Source organism: Carcharodon carcharias, chromosome 17 (assembly GCF_017639515.1).
Source record: "Carcharodon carcharias isolate sCarCar2 chromosome 17, sCarCar2.pri, whole genome shotgun sequence".
NCBI lineage: Eukaryota > Metazoa > Chordata > Chondrichthyes > Lamniformes > Lamnidae > Carcharodon > Carcharodon carcharias.
The window spans coordinates 6348606-6370085 of NC_054483.1; the positions used below are offsets into that span (position 1 = coordinate 6348606).

General features: G+C 50.5%; 2 protein-coding genes across 4 annotated transcripts in view; both read left to right on the plus strand.

The window, feature by feature from the left end:
* Positions 1–2724: 2724 nt before the first annotated feature.
* LOC121289909 (ankyrin repeat domain-containing protein 39-like) lies at positions 2725–10348 on the plus strand. 3 transcript variants are annotated; one of them, XM_041209880.1, is made up of 6 exons: positions 2873–3011; positions 3257–3519; positions 4572–4730; positions 6860–6963; positions 8458–8661; positions 9830–10348. In XM_041209880.1, exons 3-6 carry the CDS (start codon positions 4628–4630, stop codon positions 9983–9985), a joined length of 567 nt encoding a protein of 188 aa, XP_041065814.1. In that variant the 5' UTR covers positions 2873–3011; positions 3257–3519; positions 4572–4627; the 3' UTR covers positions 9986–10348. The 3 variants fall into 3 exon arrangements, with proteins under 3 accessions (XP_041065813.1, XP_041065815.1, XP_041065814.1); XM_041209881.1 differs by lacking the exon at positions 3257–3519 and having other exon boundaries at positions 2872–3011; XM_041209879.1 differs by lacking the exons at positions 3257–3519; positions 4572–4730 and having other exon boundaries at positions 2725–3011.
* A 3248-nt stretch (positions 10349–13596) lies between these two features.
* Positions 13597–21480, plus strand: part of LOC121290057 (myoferlin-like) — a 119648-nt gene continuing 111764 nt past the window's right edge. The window contains exons 1-2 of the mRNA XM_041210213.1: positions 13597–13669; positions 17903–17958. Of these exons, the coding sequence (XP_041066147.1) occupies positions 13597–13669; positions 17903–17958 (129 nt within the window). The remainder of the gene's footprint in view (positions 13670–17902; positions 17959–21480) is intronic.

Sequence of the window (21480 nt, forward strand, 5' to 3'; positions counted from 1 at the left end):
TCCTTCCTGCCCAATGTCTACACTGCTGGCACAGACTGAAGGTTGAGCCTACCAACTTGCTGGCCCACAGTGGTGGTCCACACCAGGGACTTGCCTTTCCCAGTGAGCCATTGGGGTTAGTGGGATGCCAATGCAGGTTAATAACCTTCCTAATCTACTGCTCAACGCAGCACAGCTTAGCACAAAGGCAATTTAATGAGTTAGAGGTTGGCAGCCAGACTCATCAAGAGGGGAGCAGTGACTAACACAATTAGGTGAATCAAAGAGCTATCCGCACTTCTAAAACTAAGTTCGAACTTGTTGTAAAAGAAGAATCATTCAACTATATAGAGTTGAAGCATTCTTATTGCTGAGTACTGAATTCCTTTGCCCCATCTCTCAGACCATGGGGAGAGCAAGCAAGGATTAACAGTAGAGTCATCAGCAATTATTCGTCTACATCTATCAGGATTGCACGACCTCAGTTTTCCCATTTTCTTACTACTTTCAACGGACTGTGTTATGCTGTTTGTCCAGAAAACATACATGGATGCACAATAAGCATTAGCCAGGCCGATTCAATCCTGCAATTTTCCCCCTCTCCTCGATTGCGGAAATGATGTTTGGATTTTTGCGGAAAGCCCTCTGGAATAAACCCTGCCCTATATCATCGGTTTTCACCTTTGTCTTCCTGCATTGCGTCCTTGATAAACGGTTTTTGTCTGTTCTGCATCCTTCATGTGAGAGAATTGACAGGTGCCAGTTAATGATCCCGAACAGGAGAAAGGACAACCACCTCTGCTCGTACTTTGATATCACCGCCATGGGCGAGTCACCCGCTTTCAACATCTTGACAACCTCTACCACCATGTACAAGAATGGGTGGTGGGGGGCGGGGGGGGGGGTAGAAGAGAGATAGAGAGGGGCCAGTAAAGTGACCTTGATGATTTTCTACAGCCCATCATGCAGCCACGGTGTACCAGGGCATTGGTGGATATTCAGTCCAGTGGCGGGGGCACTAATCAAGTGACTAGTTCTGTGCTGCATGCTGTTCAGCTCCAAACGTTGTTGCACTGCGTCCATCCAAGTTCATCCACCTCCCGTTTCATCTCAAATCATACACAATCATTTTTAGCCCAGTGGTATTGTTGATTACTGACCTCCTACCTTGCCCAGTTGAGATGCTGGTGTGTGTCGTTTAACCGCCATAAAAGATAAAATCGTGATGGTTTACGTAGGAGGCTATTGTGGCTGCGAAACTTAGTGGACTGCATCCCTCTGCCTGGCAACTGTCTGAGGCTGAACCAGACCATTCGCAATCTTGGTGTGGCATTTGACTTCAAGATGAGCTTCCGCCTACATAGCTGCTCCATCACCAAGATCACCTACCTCCGTAACATCCCCCAACTCTGTCCCTGCCTCAGCTTATCTGCTGTGGAAATCCTCATCCATGCCTTTGTAACCTTTGGACCTGCCTATTCCAATACTCTCATCCTCCACCCTTCACAAACCTGAGCTCATTCAATGCTCTGCTGCCTGTATCCTAGCTCACACCCAGTCCTAATACGAAAGCAAAACACTGTGGATCCTGCAAGTCCGAAAACAAAAAGGGAAAATGCTGGGAAAACTGGCAGCATCCGTGAAGAGTGAAACAGAGTTGGTCATTGACCTAAAACGTTAACTCTGTTTCTGTCTTTGCCAGTGCTGCCAGGCCTGCTAAGTATTTCCAGTATTTTCCCGTTTTTATTTCACAGAGTCCTGTTCTCATTTGAGACACTCCTTAAAACCTACCTCTTAGACCAAGCTTTTGGTAACCTGTCTTAATATCTCTGATGAAGCTCGATGTCAAACTTTGGTGATGCTCCTGTGAAGCACCTTAGGATGCTTAACTAAATTAAAGGCACTATAATAAATGCAGTTGCTGTTTTGAGTTTTGTTCTGTAAATGCTGGGTTGAAATGACACTTGCACTGAGATGAAGCAGTGGGCCTTCCCCGATCGCTGTAAGTAAGTGCTTGAACTGGTGCTCTCACGGTGGTATTGGGTAGGGAATCCCAAGAGTTTGATCGTGGGGATGAAGAAACAATGTTCTGTATGCCCAAGGCGTTGTTAAATTTGGAAGAGCTGTTATTCCTGTGTGTGCCAGCTGCGGCTCAATGAGAAGCACCTCAGAGTGGCAAGGAAAGAGTTGACGTTTCGAGTCCTCATGACCCTTCGACAGGGTCATGAGGACTCGAAACGTCAACTCTTTTCTTCTCCGCCGATGCTGCCAGACCTGCTGAGTTTTTCCAGGTAATTCTGTTTTTGTTTTGGATTTCCAGCATCCGCAGTTTTTTTTTGTTTTTATCAAGAGTGGCAAGGTTATATATGGGTTCAAGTCCCACCTCCAGAGACCTGAGCACAGAAATCGGAGGCTGACACTCTGGTGCAGCACTGAGAAGATGCTGCACTGTCAGTGGTGCTGCCCTTTTTTTGGTGTGAAATGTTAAGCTGAGCTCCCACTTTCCCACTCAAGAGATCCCACTCAAGAGATCCCATGGCACCTTTGGTGTGGGAGGTCCAGTGACCACGGGAGTAAACTCTTAAAGTTTCCCTTTGTTTCATGATCTCGCTGCTTACGGTCCTTTTGGCGACGGATGTCGCCTCGGTGAGTTGCCGCACTCCCGGTGAGAGTGGAATCTGATCGCGCTGGCGATCGATGCGCCGTCACTCTGCTGCAAACGAATTTGAAGCAGTTGGCCGCAGAATTAAGCCCTGACACGGTGGCTACGTCCACGTCAATGCGCCAAAGTGATCACTGCCGAATTTGCATTGAAACTTTGGTAGTGAGCGTACGCTTGCGTTTTGAAGGCGGAGTCAGCAAGCAGAAACTGGTCGATCGTGAAATCTGGCGTCCCGAATGGTTCCCGAACGCTGTAATTTGGATCGATTCAGGTTCCCCCACGCCTCCACCGCTTCGGCTCTCTGATTGGCTGCCAGACTGCTTTGTGTATCTCTTTGCCTTGTCAGTTGCAGCCTTGGCTTTGAGAAGAGGTAAATTGGGGTAGGGTAGGGTTGAATGGCGTTTGCATCAACACACCGCTCGGAATGCAAGTTTTTTGATGTGGCTCCACGCTTTAGTTGCTGCAAGAAATGCTGACTCACCCAGGGCTTGGCTTGGCTTGGTTTTGTTGCCGTGGTCCGCATGCAGTTTGCTGCAACCTAGGCCGGGTCCTTCCCCTTTCACTGTGCACAAGACACTCAAGGTTTCAGCAACTGATTGGAGCCCTTTTTTTCAGGTTTTTACCATCCCACCCCACCCCCCGGGACCTGACCCTCAGGTCAGTGGATTGCTGCGTCACCCAGGCTTGTGATAAAAAGAGAGACAACTTGTGAGCCCAGCCTCCTTTCATTGGCTGGGGGTGTCACTGGCAGGGCCAGCATTTTGTTGACCATCCCTGACAGCCCTGGAATTGAGCCGCTCGCCTGGCCACCTCAAGAGGGCAGTTTTAAGAGGCAACTACATTGCTGTAGATCTGGAGTCACATGTAGCCCACACCAGGTAAGGATGAACAGAGTTCCTTCCCTAAAAGGGTATTAGTGAACCAACGAGCGCCGACAGTTTCAAGTGACGGTGATCACACAACTAACTTTATATTCCAGATTTTTGTTCATTGAATATAAATTCCACTCTATAAAATTGTAATTGCTCTGAAATTCCAGGGCATGTGGGACCGGGTACAGTGCGGTCTTTCGACATTCCTGAAAAAAAAAAGTAGATAAATGCCGGAAATGTGGAGAGAGGGACCGAGTCGACATTTCAGGTCGATGGCTGAATGTTTGAACTGGAAGATGTCAGGGGATGCAACAGCTTATAAGTAAATGCGGAACTGGGGAAAGAACATGAGGAGTGATCAAATGGCAAAAGGGATTTTAAACAAAAGCTCATTCATTTATCTAGAGCTTTTCACAATCTCCAAGCGCTTTACCCCAATGAAGTACTTTTGAAGTGTAGTCACTGTTGTAATGTAGGATGCGCAGCAGCCAATTTGCACACAGCAAGATCCCAGAAACAGCAATGTGATAATGACCAGATGTCTGTTTTTGTGTGCTGTTGGTTGAGGGATTAATATTGGTTGGAACACCAGGGAGAACACCCCTGCTCTTCAAAATAGTGCCCGTGGGATATGTTACATTCACTGAAGCAGGTGGATGTTTCAAGTGGTTGCTGGTTCCACATTCTCGCCACCTTCTGGGTGAAGAAGTGGGAGGAGGGGAATAGAGGGGGAGCTGGAGCCTGGTTGTGATGTCTAGCTGCCAAGCAGCTACCTCATGCTACCCTGCAGCCAATTGCAGCATTGTCATTACAGCCTACTAAATCAGGTGAGACTGACAATCAACCCTGGAATCTTTTAATGGGCCAAATATATTATGCTGTGCTCATGTGACCCCTGTTTCCCAGTTAAAAACTTTGCTATGGGAGCTGACAGTGGAATTTTACCCAAATGCATGATGGCCTTTGTAACTTAATATCGCAGAACTTGGGCCTTGGGAAATTTTTAGTTCATTAAATTTCTGAGTTCTGGTTGATTGTGTCTCTATTCTCTCTTGCAGCTGGGTTTGACCAGTCTATGGGATAGCCACTATCAACAACAATAAGACCAAGAATCATGGCTTCTGACAGCCACAGTTTGGACTGTAGGTGCTGTTCCCACGGCTCCTCGGTGCCGAGCAGTGTACACCAGACACTGGAAGAGATGGACTTTGATAGAGGTACAGAGGGGCATTTAATAGTGGTGAGCCTTGAACCAGCAAGTTAATACATTCATACACTGCATTCATTCGAGGCAGTTTCTTCCCTAGGAGCGTTACCTGTTGTTATTGAGGCAAGTTGGTCAGAAGAATAAATCTGCATTTATGTAGAGCACCTTTTGCAACCTTAGGTTATCCTAAAGTGTCCGGTGGACAATGATGTACTTTTGAAGCTGTTATTTTAGAGATAAATATTGACTGGGACATCAGGAGGACTCCCTTGCTCTTCTTAAAAATTGTGCCCTGGGATCTGTTCCGTCCACCTGAGAGAGCAGAAGATGACATTGACAGGAGAAGTTTTGTCCCTCGTGTAAGGATAGGTTGTGTTCAAGTCTCCAGGGAGGGCCTTGAACTTGCAACCTTCTGACTCATAGGTGAGAGTCCTACCAGTGAGCTACAGCTGACAGCTTTTTTTAAAGAAAGGTGTGAAACTTGTAAATGATGATGTTCAAAGACACTTGGGTGTGCTTAAATAAGGAAATGCCGAATTGGCATGCAGGTACAGCAAGCAATTAAGAAGGCAAATGGCATGTTGGTCTTTATTGCAAGGAGATTGGAGTACAGGAATAAAGAAGTCTTGCTAACAGTTGTTACAGGGCTTTGGTGAGACCACATCTGAAGTATTGTCTGTAGTTTAGGGTGCCACATTTAAGAAAGGATATACTTGCGTTGGAAGCAGTACAGCAAAGGTTCACTAAATTGGCCGCTGGGATGGAAGGGTTATCCTATGATGAGAGGCTGAGAAAATTGGGCTTATATTCTCTAGAATTTAGAAAAATGAGAGGCGATCAGGGTTGACACTGAGATTGTTTTAGCTGGCCATGGAGTCTAAAACTCAGGCGCATCTCAGGATAAGAGGCCGATCATTTAGGACTGAAACGAGGAGAAATTACTTGGCTCAAAGGATTGTGAATCTTTGGAATTCTCTACCCCAGAGGGTTGTGGATACTCCATCGTTGAATATATTTAAGTCTGAGATTGACAGATTTTTGGCCTCTCGGGGAATCAAGAGATACGGGGACTGGGCGGAAAAGTGGAGTTGAGGCTGATGATCAGCTATGATCATGCTGAATGGTGGAGGAGGTCCGAGGGGACGTATGAACTGCTCCTGCCCCTATTTTCTGTGTCCTCAAGACAGCTTGATGCCAGACAGATACTTACTTTTAAATATGTTCCGGTTTTAGAAAAAGTATTTCAATAGGTGTCCCCATAGACAATAGCAGCTCACAGGGTAAAGCAGCTCAGTAAATTTATTTAATGAGTGACTGAGGTGGTCAGACCAGGAAGATCCCAGGACTGCTCTGTGGTGTTGGCTGGATTAACTCACCTCAGCCAGTGTGCATTATGGATGCAGCAATTGGATTCGGTAACTCTGGGCTGGGGAAGAGGAAAGCCAACAGACTCCTTGCTGTACCCATGGATCTTTGCTGGACGTACATGTGTGCTGATGTCGGAGGAAGACAGGACAAGCTGCGGGATTATTAAGCAGTAGTTTCCCGTTTCTGCTCCGTTCTCTGTCCCCCTAGGCTTGGGTGGGACTGTGCAACAGCTTGAAGGAGAGAGTGGGCCATATTTGCCACACAAGAAGGGAGGTCAGGGACTTTGGCCATTTCCCTTTTCCTCACAGGAAGGAGAACTGGAGGGAGGGTCGGACGCCTCACCGCTGCTTTGCTGCATCTTCCAGCAGTTTGACCCTTTGGGGAGGAGATTTACTAGAATGGCACCAGGGCTGATGGACTTCAGCTCTCTCCTTAGAGCAGGGAGGTTAAGGGGAGATTTGGCAGAGCCGTTGAAGATCATGAAGGCTTTTAATTGAATGAATAGTGAGAAATTGTTTTCACCAGCAGCAGGGTCAGTAGTCGGATGACACAGACTTAAGATAACTGGCAAAATAAATGGCACAAAGCGAAAGCCTCTAATGTAGTGAGTTGTTATGATCTGGCACTGCCTGGGAGGGTGGTGGAAGCAGGTTCAATTGTAACTTTGAAACAGTAATGGGAGAAGGATTTGAAGTGCATTCAAAATGGAAGATGTGTTGGTCAAATAATTGGCACGCTCTCCGACTCGGTTTCTCTTCTTCCCTCGTGTAGGCATCTGGTCAGCAGCCAGTAATGGTGACTTCAACAGGGTGCAGAGGTTTCTGGAGAAGGGAACGGACCCTAATTTGCCCGATCTGTCTGGCTACACTGCATTGGTGAGTGACGCTGCAACTATCTCCACTGTTAACGTAAGACAGTCAGTGAATCACAGGGCTCAGCTCAAGCAATGCAAATTTGGCTACTTACTGCCTGAAGCACCATGTCAGTAAACTCAAGAGGGAGCCTCAGATAGATACTGGGTAGAGAAAATGGTTCAGGGGCTCGGGAGACCCAGTGGTGTGTGGTCATCTTTAAGCTAGGGAATGGACCGTTCAGATCAACGATATTGACTCCTAGGTTGGACTGAGATTTATGGCTTATTTCCTGGAATTTGGAGATGAAATCCTGTCTCTCACTGAAACATGGAAGCTAGGAGCGCGAGTAGGCCATTCGGCCCTTCGAGTTGGCTCCTCCATTCAATATGATCATGGCTGATCCTCTATCTCAACGCCATATTGCCGCTTCCTCTCCATACCCCTTGATGACCCTAATACCCAAAAAATTATCAATTTCCTTCTTGAATATACTCAGTGACCTGGCCTCTGTGGTAGAGAATTCCACAGGTTGACCACCCTCTGAGTGAAGAAACTTTTCCTTATCGCAATCCTAAATGGCCTGCACTGTATCCTGAGACTGTGGCCCCTGGTTCTAGACTCCCCAACCAGGGGAAACATCCTCCCTGCATCCAGTCTGTCTCGCCCTGTTAGAATTTTATACGTTTCAATCAACTCCCCTCTCATTCTTCTAAACTCTAGTGAATACAGGCCCAGTTGAACCAATCTCTCCTCATACGATAGTATCAGCCTCGTGAACCAAGCCGCTTTGAAACATCACCATTTGTTATGCAATGATGCTGGAATTGATGTTTTGGACCCTTTTGTTTCCTGTGTAATGAAGGCACTTGGCAACCTAGGCCTCTTATCCTTGCTGCTTTTTGAATCAACCACAAGGAGGCATGCAAGAGCAGTGTCTCAGAGCCCAATGCCTGTTCTTTGGTGGCAGAACAAGTTGAAAAGGCAGTTCTCTTTTCATGAAAAACGAGCACAAGGGGTAGTTTATGTTTAGAGGCTTGGAGCATGAAATCAAGGAAGCTTTATGGTTTAAACCCCAGCTGGAGTATTACCCTCAATTCTGTACACAAGGTTTCAGGATAGATGTCGAGGCCTTGGAGAAGGTAGAGAGGAGATTTACTAGAATGGGACCCGGGACGAAGGACTCGAGTTGGGTAAAAGAACCAGTGGGTTCCTTTTAATCAGTGGGGTGTTGTGATCTGGAATGCACTGCCTGAAAACAGTAACTTTCAAAAGGGAAGAGAATAAACACTTGAAAGAGAGCAGAAAAATTCAGGGCTTTGGGGAAAGCAGAGAAGAGTGAGACTAATTGGATAGCTCTGTCAAAGGCCAAGCACAATGGGCTGAATGGCCTCCTGTGCTAGAAGATTCAGTGAAGGGCTGGCAGAGAGGCTGCAGCCCAGCGCAAGTCTGCTGATTATTAGACAATTAAGAATGTTTGGCTCTTGCCAGCTTATCTTCTGCATTTATTTTACCCAGCACTACGCCAGTCGTCGTGGCGATTATGAGATCTGTGAGTATTTACTGAGGAAGGGTGCAAACAGCAACGTTCAGACTAAAGGAGGGGCAACCCCACTTCATAGAGCGGCCTACTGCGGCCATCTGTCCGTCCTCAACTTGTTGCTGTCCTATGGAGCCATTCCTGCAATCACAGACGATGATGGTGCGACCCCCTTACACAAGGTAACGTGGTGACACTTTAAGCATGTGCTCTGTTTCCTATCCATCACTCCTTTGTTTTGTTCTTTCCCTAAAGTCACCCAGTACCTCCTGCCTCCCCCATCCCTGAAAGAACTAGTTTAAAATTTCGCTGCAGCTAGTGACCAGAGTTACAGGTGTCACTTAAACCCTAGCATCTAGCAGAAACCTTCCAAATGTGTTTTAATTTTCCCCCTTGGATGACGAATTTCTCTTTGTGGCCACTTGGTGGCGATGCACTCCTTCCGGAATGGAGCACTGCAGGTCGCTCATCTCAGAACAACCTGCATTTATATAGCGCCATAGTAAAATACCCCAGATGCTTCACAGCAGAGATATCAAACAAAATGTGACACCGGGCCACACAAGATAGTGGAACAAGTGACCGAAAGATTGGTCAAAGAGATAGGTTTCAAGGACAAAAACAAAAAACTGCGGATGCTGGAAATCCAAAACAAAAACAGAATTACCTGGAAAAACTCAGCAGGTCTGGTAGCATCGGCGGAGAAGAAAAGAGTTGACGTTTCGAGTCCTCATGACCCTTCGACAGTTTTTCCAGGTAATTCTGTTTTTGTTTTAGGTTTCAAGGACTGTCTTTAAAAGTGGAGAGGTAGAGAGGCTGGGGTGTTTAGGGAGGGAATTCCAGACTTTAGGGACTCAGGCCGCCAATGGTGGAGCGATTAAAATCAGTGGGGGGTGTGCAAGGGGCCAGAATCAGAGGAGTGCAGATTGATCTTTTCCTGGCCAATCTTTAACCCTCAATACAACATTTTTTTAAAAAAGAAAATTAGATGATCTGGTCATGATCACATTGTGATAGCTTACTGGGAGCTGGCTGCTGTGTTACAACTTCAAAAGTACTTCATTGGCTGCAAGGCGCTTTGGCACGTCCCGAGGGTTTGAAAGGCACTATAAAATTACAAGGTTTTGCCTTTATAGCAATCAGAATGTTTAAGCAACGAGCCGTGATGACTTTGTCTTTTGAAGAGTTTGTGGGAGGCAACTTGGCTAAGATCCGTATTACAGACTGCCTTGGCGATTGTTCAATTTGACTTGTAAGCATGCCATTCTCCCAGCCTGCATCTCCTGAATGTGGCCGATTTGATTAGCCGCTGCGCACCCATGCTTTTGATAGGTGTCTTTTGTTCATTAGGCTGCAGAAAGGTGTCACCAGGAGGTGTGCGAGGCCTTGCTTCAGCAGAATCCAGCCTTAAGGACGGTGAAGGACAGGCGATCCAGAGCACCTCACGATCTGGTGATAGATCACCCGGCATTAAAGAAGCGCCTGCAGTCCGAGATGTTGACATGACACTTGCTGCCTAGGACCCGATGTGCTGGCGTACCTGCTCTGCCAGCGGAGCTCTCTCTCGATGCCAATCTTGGATTTGTTGGCAAGGGTACACCCACGCCATGCTTTGGTCATCAAACCATGTCACTGCACCGTCTCATGGATCAGTCCACTGATCAAGTCATGGCTGATTAACAACATGTGCATGAAATCCTCCTTCAACTCGGAGGGGTGGGGGTGGATAATTTTGATGGAACAACTGAAGACTAAGATTTTCTTGGTTTGTGGTTTATTCAGTGCCTCACTGGAGAGGCCAAATTGGCACTACTTCATTCTATACTCCTGAAGCACCAATAGTTTGAGGCATTAAAATGTTCAAATTAACTGGCTGTTGTCCATCACTTTACTTTTTTCCGCTTTGACTTAGCCGTTCAAGTCGAAGGTGGCGGGACATATTAAGAGAAACCGTTCCTGCTGGTAAACGGATCGAGAACCAGAGGGCACAGTTTTAAAGTGTTTTGCAAAAGAAAAAAATGCGAGGTGAGAAAAAGACTTTTTCACACAGCGAGTAGTTAGGGTCTGGAATGCACTGCCCGGAAGTGTGGTGGATGCAGGTTCAGTTGAGGCATTCAAGAGGGCATTGGATGATTATTTAAATAGAAACAATGTTCAGGGTTATGGGGAAAAGGTAGAAGATCGGCACTCAGTTAAAATGCTCAGAGAGCCAATGCAGACACGATGGGCCGAATGGCCGCCTTCTACACCGTAACAATTCTATGATTCTGGGGAGAGAATGGTTAGCAAAGTACTTGGTATCTTGGGCTTCATATGTAGATGTGTTGAGTACAAAAGCAGGGAAGTTATGCTGAACCTTTATAAAGCTCTGGTTAGGGTCCAACTAGAGTATTGTATCCAGTTCGGGTCACCACTTTAGGAAGGATGTGAGGGTCCTTGAGAGGATGCGGACGAGATTTACCAGAATGGTTTCGTTAGCCGACGGTACAAGAACCAAGGGTCAGAGATTTAAAGTTTTGGGCAAGGGATGCGGGGGATGTGAGGAAGAACTCTTTTACACAGCGACTGGTAATGACCTGGAACTTGCTGCCTACGAGGGCGGTGGAAGCGGCGACGATGAATGGTTTCAAAAGGAATTGGATGGACACTTGAGGAAAGGAAACTTGCAGGGCTGAAAGAGTAGGGAAATAGGACTGACTGGAATGCTCTGTAGAGAACTAACAGGGACTTGATAGGCCGAGTAACCTCCTTCTGTGTCATAATGACTATTTTCAGGACAAGCCAGAAGCCCTCCTTGGTGTCCCAGCCAATAGTTGTCCCTCAGTCAACATCACTAATATTATTCGGTTCATTGTGACGGTGCTATTTGTGGGAGCTTGCTGTGCGTAAGTTGGCTGCTGCATTTCCTACAACAGTGAACGCACTTCAAAAGCCATTCCTTGGCTGCCCTGAGGTCAACATAACATTTGTCGAAGGGAAGGTCTTTGAGAGATTTGTAAACGAACATTATGAAAAGGACAACCTGTGTGGTTGGATGAGGTGGGTGGGGGGGTGGGGGGGGAGGGAGATGGGGGCGGGGGGGGGGGGGGCGCTGTGGATAGACATTCTATATTTGGGAAATAATACTGCAAGATTCAAGAATTAGATCATTGAGGTAATAGGGGAAATGGGTTGTATTTGGAATTCAATCTGTATAGGGCGTGTTTGTTAAATGGGATAGTGATGCGGTGTGAATTAAGTGCAATCTTTATAAAGTGATGAACTAGTAAACCGCATCGAAACCCAGCGTCAGTTATTTTTTGGATCTATGAGCGTGTTTCCATTTCCATTTGGCCTTATTGGCACTTTTCACCCTTATGAGCCATGCACCAAATCTGCTTTATTGTATCCAGATTGGGGAATCGGTGGAAAGAATATTTCCACATACTTGATGTGTTAAATTGAGTCTATCTTGAAGCATCATCATGGGTCATTGAAGGTAGCAGGACAGGTGGAGAGAGCAGTTAATAAAGCATACAGCATCCTGGGTTTTATTAACTGGGGCTTGGAGTACAAGAGCAAGGAGGTTATGCTGAATTTTTATAAGACACTCGTTAGACCTCAGCTAGTGTCTTGTACAGCCCTGGGCATCACACTATAGAAAGGATGTGAACGTGTTAGGGAGAGTGCAGAAGGGGTTTACAAGAATTGTTCCAGGGTTGAGAAATTTGAGTTGCAAAGATAGATTGGAGAGGTTGGGATTGTTCTCCTTGGAGAGGAGGAGGCTAAAAGGAGATTTGATAGGCTCAAAATCATGAGGGGGCTGGATAGAATAGATAGGGAGAAACTGCTCCCGCTCGTAAAAGGATCGAGAACGAGAGGGCACAGATTGAAAATGATCTGCAAAAGAAGCAAATTCAATGTGAGAAAAAACCGAGCGGCTCGAGTCTGGAATGCACGGCCTGGAAGTGTGGTGGAGGCAGGTTCAATCGAGGCATCCAAGAGGGCATTAGATGATTAATTAAATAGCAACAATGGCACTAGGTCATAATGCTCATTTGGAGAGCTGGTGCAGACACGATGGGCCAAATGGCCTCCTCCTGCCCCATAACAATTCTGTGGGCCAACCACAGGGCAAGGAGGAGAATCCTGGAGTTGATGTGCCTGCCACGTTTCCAGTATTACTAAGGTTTGTATACTGCTGTACATAGGGTTTTCCATTCCGTGGATGTAAATCTGCCCCTTCTAGGCCACAAGATTTAAATTGCTGTTTGTGGGATCTTGCTTTGCACAAATTGGCTGCTGCGTTTCTGACACCAGTGACTGCACTTCAGAACTGCTCCGTTGGCTCTGCTCTAATACAAGTTCCTCCATTTACATGGGAGTCTCGTCCTCACCCAGGTTTCCCCAGATTGACTGGACAATCATTCACACCTTTATCAGAAGAAAAGCACAGAAGCCAGCTGGTTTGTGTCATCCTGATGTGCTTGTTACCTATCCTGTTAGGGCCTCCCTCTTTCACTCTGCTTTCTAAAGAAAGCACGCGATGTTTGCTTCAGTGCTGACTGCAGGGACTCACTCTGGCCAATGGGCTGGCTTGCAAACAGTTTAAGTGAGATCTGACTGCGTTATGCCATTGGCCAATTCAGAGTGTCCCTCCTATCTGTGCTGCTCCCACCCTGAGTTCCTTTAACATGGCATTGAGTAAGTTGATGGCATGTGGCTTTGCCCATTGTCATCTGATGTCCCATTGTTGCCCAATGCCAACGTGACCTTTGTTCTGCCCCATTGTTATGTAATGGCCGTTGCTCGCTGTCACATGACCTTAGTTCCATTGCGTTGTCATGTGACACCCATTGTTGTCCAGCACCACCTGACCTTTGTTCTGTAGACTTGTCATGTGACCTTGCTTCCACCCATTGTCACGTGATTTCCCCATTGTTGCCAGCTGTCACGTGACTCTCTTTGTTACACTCTTTCCCTGTGTGAAGCTCCGCTGGGGGAGTGAGGAAGGCAGCCACCTGGGGAAGGGGGTGGGGGGACATGGACAATGACAAGCAGCGGCGGTGCCTGAAGGCAGCAGTGGGCTTCGGTCAAGCCGGGTCTGAGACCGATGTGAAGGCTGAGCGGCTGAAAGAATGCTGAGCGTGGGCAGACTGGCCGCTTTCAGACCGGAGAGCTCCCAGCTCCATGTGTCCGTGGTCTTCAGAGGTGAGTGGGAGGAGGGACTTCTGACCAGCAACAACTTCAATCATCAGCACTGTGGACAGCTCCACTCATTCAGTTTTAACCTCCCTCCCAACTATTAATGGCAGCTTTCAAACCCAGCACAAGTGGGGCAAAGCTGGCAGGTTGAAAGGAGACCTGATTCAAGTGTACAAGATTACGATAATTTTGGATAAAGTAGACAAGGAAAAGTGCTGGTCCCAATAAGCTGAAGTTACAAGGACTGGGGGACACGGATATCAAGTTTTGGGTGTGAGATGTGGGGTCGGTGGGGGTTGGGGAAGGGCAGGTGCGGGAGGGGGAATGTGAGGAAGAGCCTTGTTTACACAGTGAATATTAATGGCCTGGAACTCGCTGCCCATGGGGGAGGTGGAAGCAGAGATGATGAATGATTTCAAAAGGAAATTGGATGGACACTTGAGGAAAATAAACTTGCAGGGCTACAGGGGTAGAGCATAAGAATGGGACTTGCTGGATTTATCTGCAGAGAGCCAGCATGGACTGAATGGCCCTCTGCTCTGCTGTTATGACTCTATGTAAAATACAAGCCTGCTTCTTGGCTGCTGCTTGCCCTAGATGCTCCATATTTGTTCTCTCAGCTCTCGCTGACCCTTTTGATCGTAAACAGGGTAAAAGTGGCCAGAACATTGACTGTCATCCCTGTCTCTCTCCATCTCCTTCCAAAATGTGCATTCACCTGTGAATAAAGCCCTTAGCTTCGCCTTGGCATCAAGGCCTTCATGGAGGGCATGGCTGAGGGCTGATGACACCTTCTCCCCAGTGATGGCACCCCATCTGGCTAAACTTCTTGCCCTTTCTCTCTGAATCACACTTGTGCCTGTCTCTTCTGAGCGACTCTCCTTGTTCCACCCTTCAGACCTATCATTTAAAATTTTTGTTCTGTACTGCCCACCCAAGTCTCACAGCAAGTTCATCGCTAAGGTATATTCTCTGCTTTCCACCCTCAGCTTCTTGTCATCGGTGATTTCGACTTCCATCTCTTCATCTCCTCAGGGTTCACTGCCCTCCTTTCCCCCATAAACGCTCCCACCTATACTCGTTCTCACCCCCTCAGTCTTGTCAAGTTACATGGCCTTGCTACCCCAATCATTACTATCACTGATAAAGCAAGCGGTGATTTTTTCTGGTCTAGCCATATTCTTCTTCTGAAGTCCATTTCTTTCTGTGTCCAACTTTGAAAAAAACTCTCCCTTAAGCTGCTTACCACTGCACTTTCAAATTCCCAACTATCCATACTTTGGGTAGATTCATCATGACATTTCTGTGGCTACTGATTTGCCACCTTTAATGCTCCTATACTTACGAGCACTATTACACTCTCTCACCTAATCATTCCCCTTGCTACATCTCTCATCTTTACTCACTTAAGACTGAGGGACACAGATTTGAAAGTCTTTGGTGAACAAGTGGCTTAACTGTCCATCACCAGATCCTGCTGGACAACTTGAAGCATTATCGGGCTATGCTCTCCGGTGCTAATGCTGCTAACTGTCTTAAACCCCTCTCCCCTGCCTCCACCCTCACCTCCGACAATGTACGAGGAACTCATGCACTTTTTTGTTGCAAAGATTGAGCCAATCTGTTCAGCTGTCCCTGCCACCTGCCTCACTTCTAACCCTTTGGAACACTGTTCCCTAATAGTTCCTTGCCGCTCTGGCTCTGAACTTCTGTCTTCCTTGAGCTTCTTAACTCATCTCCAACAATGGTCTCTCCAACCTCATCTTGTCCTTGACACTCACCCCTTGTTCCCTCAATCCTGTTCCAATCAAACTGTTTCTCATTAAGCTCCCTTTCCTGGTTGCCATGTTAGCTGATGTTGTTAATAGTTAAACCTCTCTGTCTGTCTACTAGTTAAGTACCTTGGTACACTTTACTGCATTACATGTGCCATAGAGCTGTAAATTGTTGTGCTAACTCTTTGCCAAAGCAACTCCCAACATAGCCCTGAAACTTTCCCTGCTGCAGTTATATATACGATTTTGTCTCCGTATTGACCGATCCATGTGGCAAAACATCCCATTCGCCAACACCCTCCTGTATAAAAACATCCCCAACCTTACGTCAAACGTCTTGGGGCTTATAATCGGTCAAAATTTAATCATTCAGAGATCTGGATGTCACTGCCAAGGCCAGCATTCATTGCCCATCCCTAAATGCCCTTGAGAAGGTGATGTTGAGCTAATTCTTGAACCGGCGCAGCCCATGTGGTGTAGGTACACCCACAGTGCTGTTAGGGAGGGAGTTCCAGGATTTTTAACCTAGTGACTGTGAAGGAATGGTGATATATTTCCAAGTCAGGATGGTGAGTGGCTTGGGTGTGCCAGTGGTGGTGGGAGTGAATGTTTAAGGTGGTGGATGGGATGCCAATCAAGCGGGTGATAGATGGTAATGAGCAAGAAATTTCCACAAACTTGTTATTTATCAAACCACATTAAAGTATTAGAACCTTGAGACAATACAAGGTCATTTCAGCCGACTGTTTAAACCTAGAGGTTTCAATACTCTTATTCGAATAGGTTTCACCCTCAGATTATGAAATTATTTCTGGCATCTGATCTGCTTTCCTCATTTCTACCTCTGACCCTTACTCCCAACCCTCCTGTGTTATTTTATTGGGCTGACTATTCCCAGGATTGGCAATCCCCATCGGATTGCCTCTCCGCTCCTAATTTCATACACAGCGCCGGAGTCCGCATTTCTGGTCAGGCCTTCTGAACCGGGCTTCGTCACAACTGCGGAGTGCACTTGTTCTCGGAGTCCTCCCTCGTGGTGCAGGATTGTCAGGGGAACTCAAGCCATGCCTCCTTTTTACAGCACTAGATGCCATAGTCTGGTAAGTCTTCGGTCATTCACTGAAAAGCTTTGGAACATCTAAATAGCTTTTCACCGTGTTAGTGAATGCATGTGAGTGAGGTAAGTGGGTAGGGTGGCAGGCTGGGTGTTGAGGTCAGGTAGTCCGAGGGTTGGGGAAGTTGTTAGGGGAAAGTTGGTTTGGGGGGGGGGGGGGGTGTGGGTGGGGGGGTGGCGGGGGGAGTTGCAGTGGTGCGAGATCCAGGGTGAGTCACAGGGTCGTGGGGGGGGGGGGAGCTGGAGGGTCTGGGAGAGCAGGGGTCGGTCAGTGAGGGAGTTGGAGGATCAGGGGTTTGGAGGGTCATGGGGCGAGTTGGAGGGTCAGTGTGGGAAAACAGTGGGGTTGGGGGGGTGGTGGTGGTGGTGGTTAGTGGGTGTTCAGAGAGGGGGGGGGGCGCAGTTGTATAATTACCCAGGAGTTTAACATTTCCTGGGTAACTATCCAGGTAAATGAGTCGGAACCCTCCAAAGTCTCCGACCCTTAACTCAGAGTTGAAGACTTTATCAGAGGGCTCTGGACACAGGGGGATTGCCCCTCGATACTTGAAATTCCCCAGGCAATTCTCACGGAGTGGTTGCATTGGGACTTCCAAGGGGTCCCACAGCTCATCTTTCAGGGTACGTCCAATCTCTGACCATCTGAAGACCAGAAGACCTGGGGCATTGTAATTTATATTTGCATCACTGACATTTGTGACCCATTCTTAATTGCGCTTTGAGGGTAATTAAGAGTCACAAGTAGACCAGACTAGGTAAGGGTGGCAGATTTCCTTCCCTAAAAGGTGAATTGGTGAACCAGATGTGTTTTTACAACAATTGATGATAGTTTCATGGTCACCATTAAGGAGACTAAATTTCAACTCCAGACTTTGTTAATTAGTTGAATTTAAGGTTAAACCCCTATCCCCAGCCCATTAGCTTGGGCCTTTTGATCACTAGGCCAGCGAAATTACCACAACCCCACCATTGGTGTAAGTCTAAAATTAACTTATCTGTTCTTGAGTTCTATCCCTGTTGGAATAAATCCCAGTACTTTGCTTCTTTTTCTAATACTCCTTCCGTGGTAACTTTTAATGACCTGTGTATCAGTAACCTCAGATCCCCCTTGTTTGTTACCCATTTAGACTCAGTTCCCAAGAACTGTAACTTCCTTGTTCTTCTGAACGGAAGGCACTGTCTCACACTTGGCGATTCTACACCCGTTCTGCAACTTGATTAATGTCTTGGTATCTGGTTATCTTGAAAGCTGGTTTCCACTAGACTTCAGGGGTGGGGGTGGGGCGATGTTGGAAATGGCAGAAAGTGACCACGAGCTGTAAGCCCCGACTGTGATTTCTGTCTTGCCAGGGAAAAAGAAGAGAACGAGCTTATCAGAGGAGGACAAGAATGTCAAGTGGAATGAGGCAAGTGGAAGAGCATTCTCGATGTGACATCCTCGGGTAGCTTGACGGTTGAAAGCTGAGCTCACAGGCAGCATTTTACGTGCAGCGCAGACATCTGGAAAAATGTGTACCGTACAAAAAGGGCCAATTGCCTGCAGATATTGGCGAGATTGGTGGCATCGTGAATCAGTAGCAACAAGTTTCATACTTTAGAGATGATCAGACTGATATGGCACAGTTTAATTATTGATTAGGATGGGCAAGGGTAGCACGGGTGAGACTGAGACGGTGAGAGAGGTGGAACTATCGATAAAGGGTGAGACAAGAGAGGGTGAGCGATCTTAGAGTGTGGTGTGAGATGCATTGGGGTGGTTAGGACGATATAGTGGGAGATGTGCCGGCACAGTGAAAGACATGAAGGAATATGCAGTGTAGGGTGGCACAGAGAGAGGGAGGGGTTTGCAGTGTAGGGTGGCACAGAGAGGGAGGGGTTTGCAGTGTAGGGTGGCACAGAGAGAGGGAGGGGTGTACATTTATGGTGGCAAAGGAAGTGGTGTGCAATGTAGGGTGACACAAGGAGGGAGGCGTGTGCAGTATACGGTGGTACAGAGGGAAAGGGGTGTGGAGTGTAGGGTGGCACAGAGAGTGAGGGAAGGGTGTCAGTGTAGGGCGGTGGAGGGAGGGGTGTCGGTGTAGGGCGGTGGAGGGAAGGGTGTCAGTGTAGGGCGGTGGAGGGAGATGTGTCGGTGTAGGGCGGTGGGGGGAGGGGTGCCGGTGTAGGGCGGTGGGGGGAGGGGTGTCGGTGTAGGGCGGTGGGGGGAGGGGTGACGGTGTAGGGCGGTGGGGGGAGGGGTGTCGGTGTAGGGCGGTGGAGGGAGGGGTGTCGGTGTAGGGCGGTGGAGGGAGGGGTGTCGGTGTAGGGCGGTGGAGGGAGGGGTGTCGGTGTAGGGCGGTGGGGGGAGGGGTGTCGGTGTAGGGCGGTGGAGGGAGGGGTGTCGGTGTAGGGCGGTGGAGGGAGGGGTGTCGTTGTAGGGCGGTGGAGGGAGGGGTGTCGGTGTAGGGCGGTGGGGGGAGGGGTGTCGGTGTAGGGCGGTGGGGGGAGGGGTGTCGGTGTAGGGCGGTGGGGGGAGGGGTGTCGGTGTAGGGCGGTGGGGGGAGGGGTGTCGGTGTAGGGCGGTGGGGGGAGGGGTGTCGGTGTAGGGCGGTGGGGGGAGGTGTGTCGGTGTTGGGCGGTGGGGGGTGGGGTGTCGGTGTAGGGCGGTGGGGGGAGGGGTGTCGGTGTAGGGCGGTGGGAGGAGGGGTGTCGGTGCAGGGCGGTGAGGGGGAGGGGTGTCGCTGTAGGGCGGTGGGGGGAGGGGTGTCGGTGTAGGGCGGTGGGGGGAGGGGTGTCGGTGTAGGGCGGTGGAGGGAGGGGTGTCGGTGTAGGGCGGTGGGGGGAGGGGTGTCATTGTAGGGTGGTGGGGGGAGGGGTGTCGGTGTAGGGCGGTGGGGGGAGGGGTGTCGGTGTAGGGCGGTGGAGGGAGGGGTGTCGGTGTAGGGCGGTGGAGGGAGGGGTGTCGGTGTAGGGCGGTGGGGGGAGGGGTGTCGGTGTAGGGCGGTGGGGGGAGGGGTGTCGGTGTAGGGCGGTGGGGGGAGGGGTGTCGGTGTAGAGCGGTGGGGGGAGGGGTGTCGGTGTAGGGCGGTGGGGGGAGGGGTGTCGGTGTAGGGCGGTGGGGGGAGGGGTGTCGGTGTAGGGCGGTGGAGGGAGGGGTGTCGGTGTAGGGCGGTGGAGGGAGGGGTGTCGGTGTAGGGCGGTGGAGGGAGGGGTGTCGGTGTAGGGCGGTGGGGGGAGGGGTGTCGGTGTAGGGCGGTGGAGGGAGGGGTGTCGGTGTAGGGCGGTGGAGGGAGGGGTGTCGGTGTAGGGCGGTGGAGGGAGGGGTGTCTGTGTAGGGCGGTGGGGGGAGGGGTGTCGGTGTAGGGCGGTGGGGGGAGGGGTGTCGGTGTAGGGCGGTGGGGGGAGGGGTGTCGGTGTAGGGCGGTGGGGGGAGGGGTGTCGGTGTAGGGCAGGTGGGGGGAGGGGTGTCGGTGTAGGGCGGTGGGAGGAGGGGTGTCGGTGTAGGGCGGTGAGGGGGAGGGGTGTCGGTGTAGGGCGGTGGGGGGAGGGGTGTCGGTGTAGGGCGGTGGGGGGAGGGGTGTCGGTGTAGGGCGGTGGAGGGAGGGGTGTCGGTGTAGGGCGGTGGGGGGAGGGGTGTCATTGTAGGGCGGTGGGGGGAGGGGTGTCGGTGTAGGGCGGTGGGGGGAGGGGTGTCGGTGTAGGGCGGTGGAGGGAGGGGTGTCGGTGTAGGGCGGTGGGGGGAGGGGTGTCGGTGTAGGGCGGTGGGGGGAGGGGTGTCGGTGTAGGGCGGTGGGGGGAGGGGTGTCGGTGTAGGGCGGTGGGGGGAGGGGTGTCGGTGTAGGGCGGTGGGGGGAGGGGTGTCGGTGTAGGGCGGTGGAGGGATGGGTGTCGGTGTAGGGCGGTGGAGGGAGGGGTGTCGGTGTAGGGCGGTGGAGGGAGGGGTGTCGGTGTAGGGCGGTGGAGGGAGTGGTGTCGGTGTAGGGCGGTGGAGGGAGGGGTGTCGGTGTAGGGCGGTGGAGGGAGGGGTGTCGGTGTAGGGCGGTGGAGGGAGGGGTGTCGGTGTAGGGCGGTGGAGGGAGGGGTGTCGGTGTAGGGCGGTGGAGGGAGGGGTGTCGGTGTTGGGCGGTGGGGGGAGGGGTGTCAGTGTAGGGCGGTGGGGGGAGGGGTGTCAGTGTAGGGCGGTGGAGGGAGGGGTGTCAGTGTAGGGCGGTGGAGGGAGGGGTGTCGGTGTAGGGCGGTGGAGGGAGGGGTGTCAGTGTTGGGCGGTGGGGGGAGATTTGTCAGTGTAGGGCGGTGGAGGGAGGGGTGTCAGTGTAGGGCGGTGGGGGGAGATGTGTCGGTGTAGGGCGGTGGGGGGAGATGTGTCGGTGTAGGGTGGTGAGGGGGAGGGGTGTCAGTGTTGGGCGGTGGGGGGAGGGGTGTCGGTGTAGGGCGGTGGGGGGAGGGGTGTCGGTGTAGGGCGGTGGGGGGAGGGGTGTCGGTGTAGGGCGGTGGGGGGAGGGGTGTCAGTGTAGGGCGGTGGAGGGAGATGTGTCAGTGTAGGGCGGTGGGGGGAGGGGTGTCAGTGTAGGGCGGTGGAGGGAGGGGTGTCAGTGTAGGGCGGTGGGGGGAGGGGTGTCAGTGTAGGGCGGTGGGGGGAGGGGTGTCGGTGTAGGGCGGTGGAGGGAGATGTGTCGGTGTAGGGCGGTGGGGGGAGGGGTGTCAGTGTAGGGCGGTGGGGGGAGATGTGTCAGTGTAGGGCGGTGGAGGGAGGGGTGTCAGTGTAGGGCGGTGGAGGGAGGGGTGTCAGTGTAGGGCGGTGGAGGGAGATGTGTCAGTGTAGGGCGGTGGAGGGAGGGGTGTCGGTGTAGGGCGGTGGAGGGAGGGGTGTCGGTGTAGGGCGGTGGAGGGAGGGGTGTCGGTGTAGGGCGGTGGAGGGAGGGGTGTCGGTGTAGGGCGTTGGGGGGAGG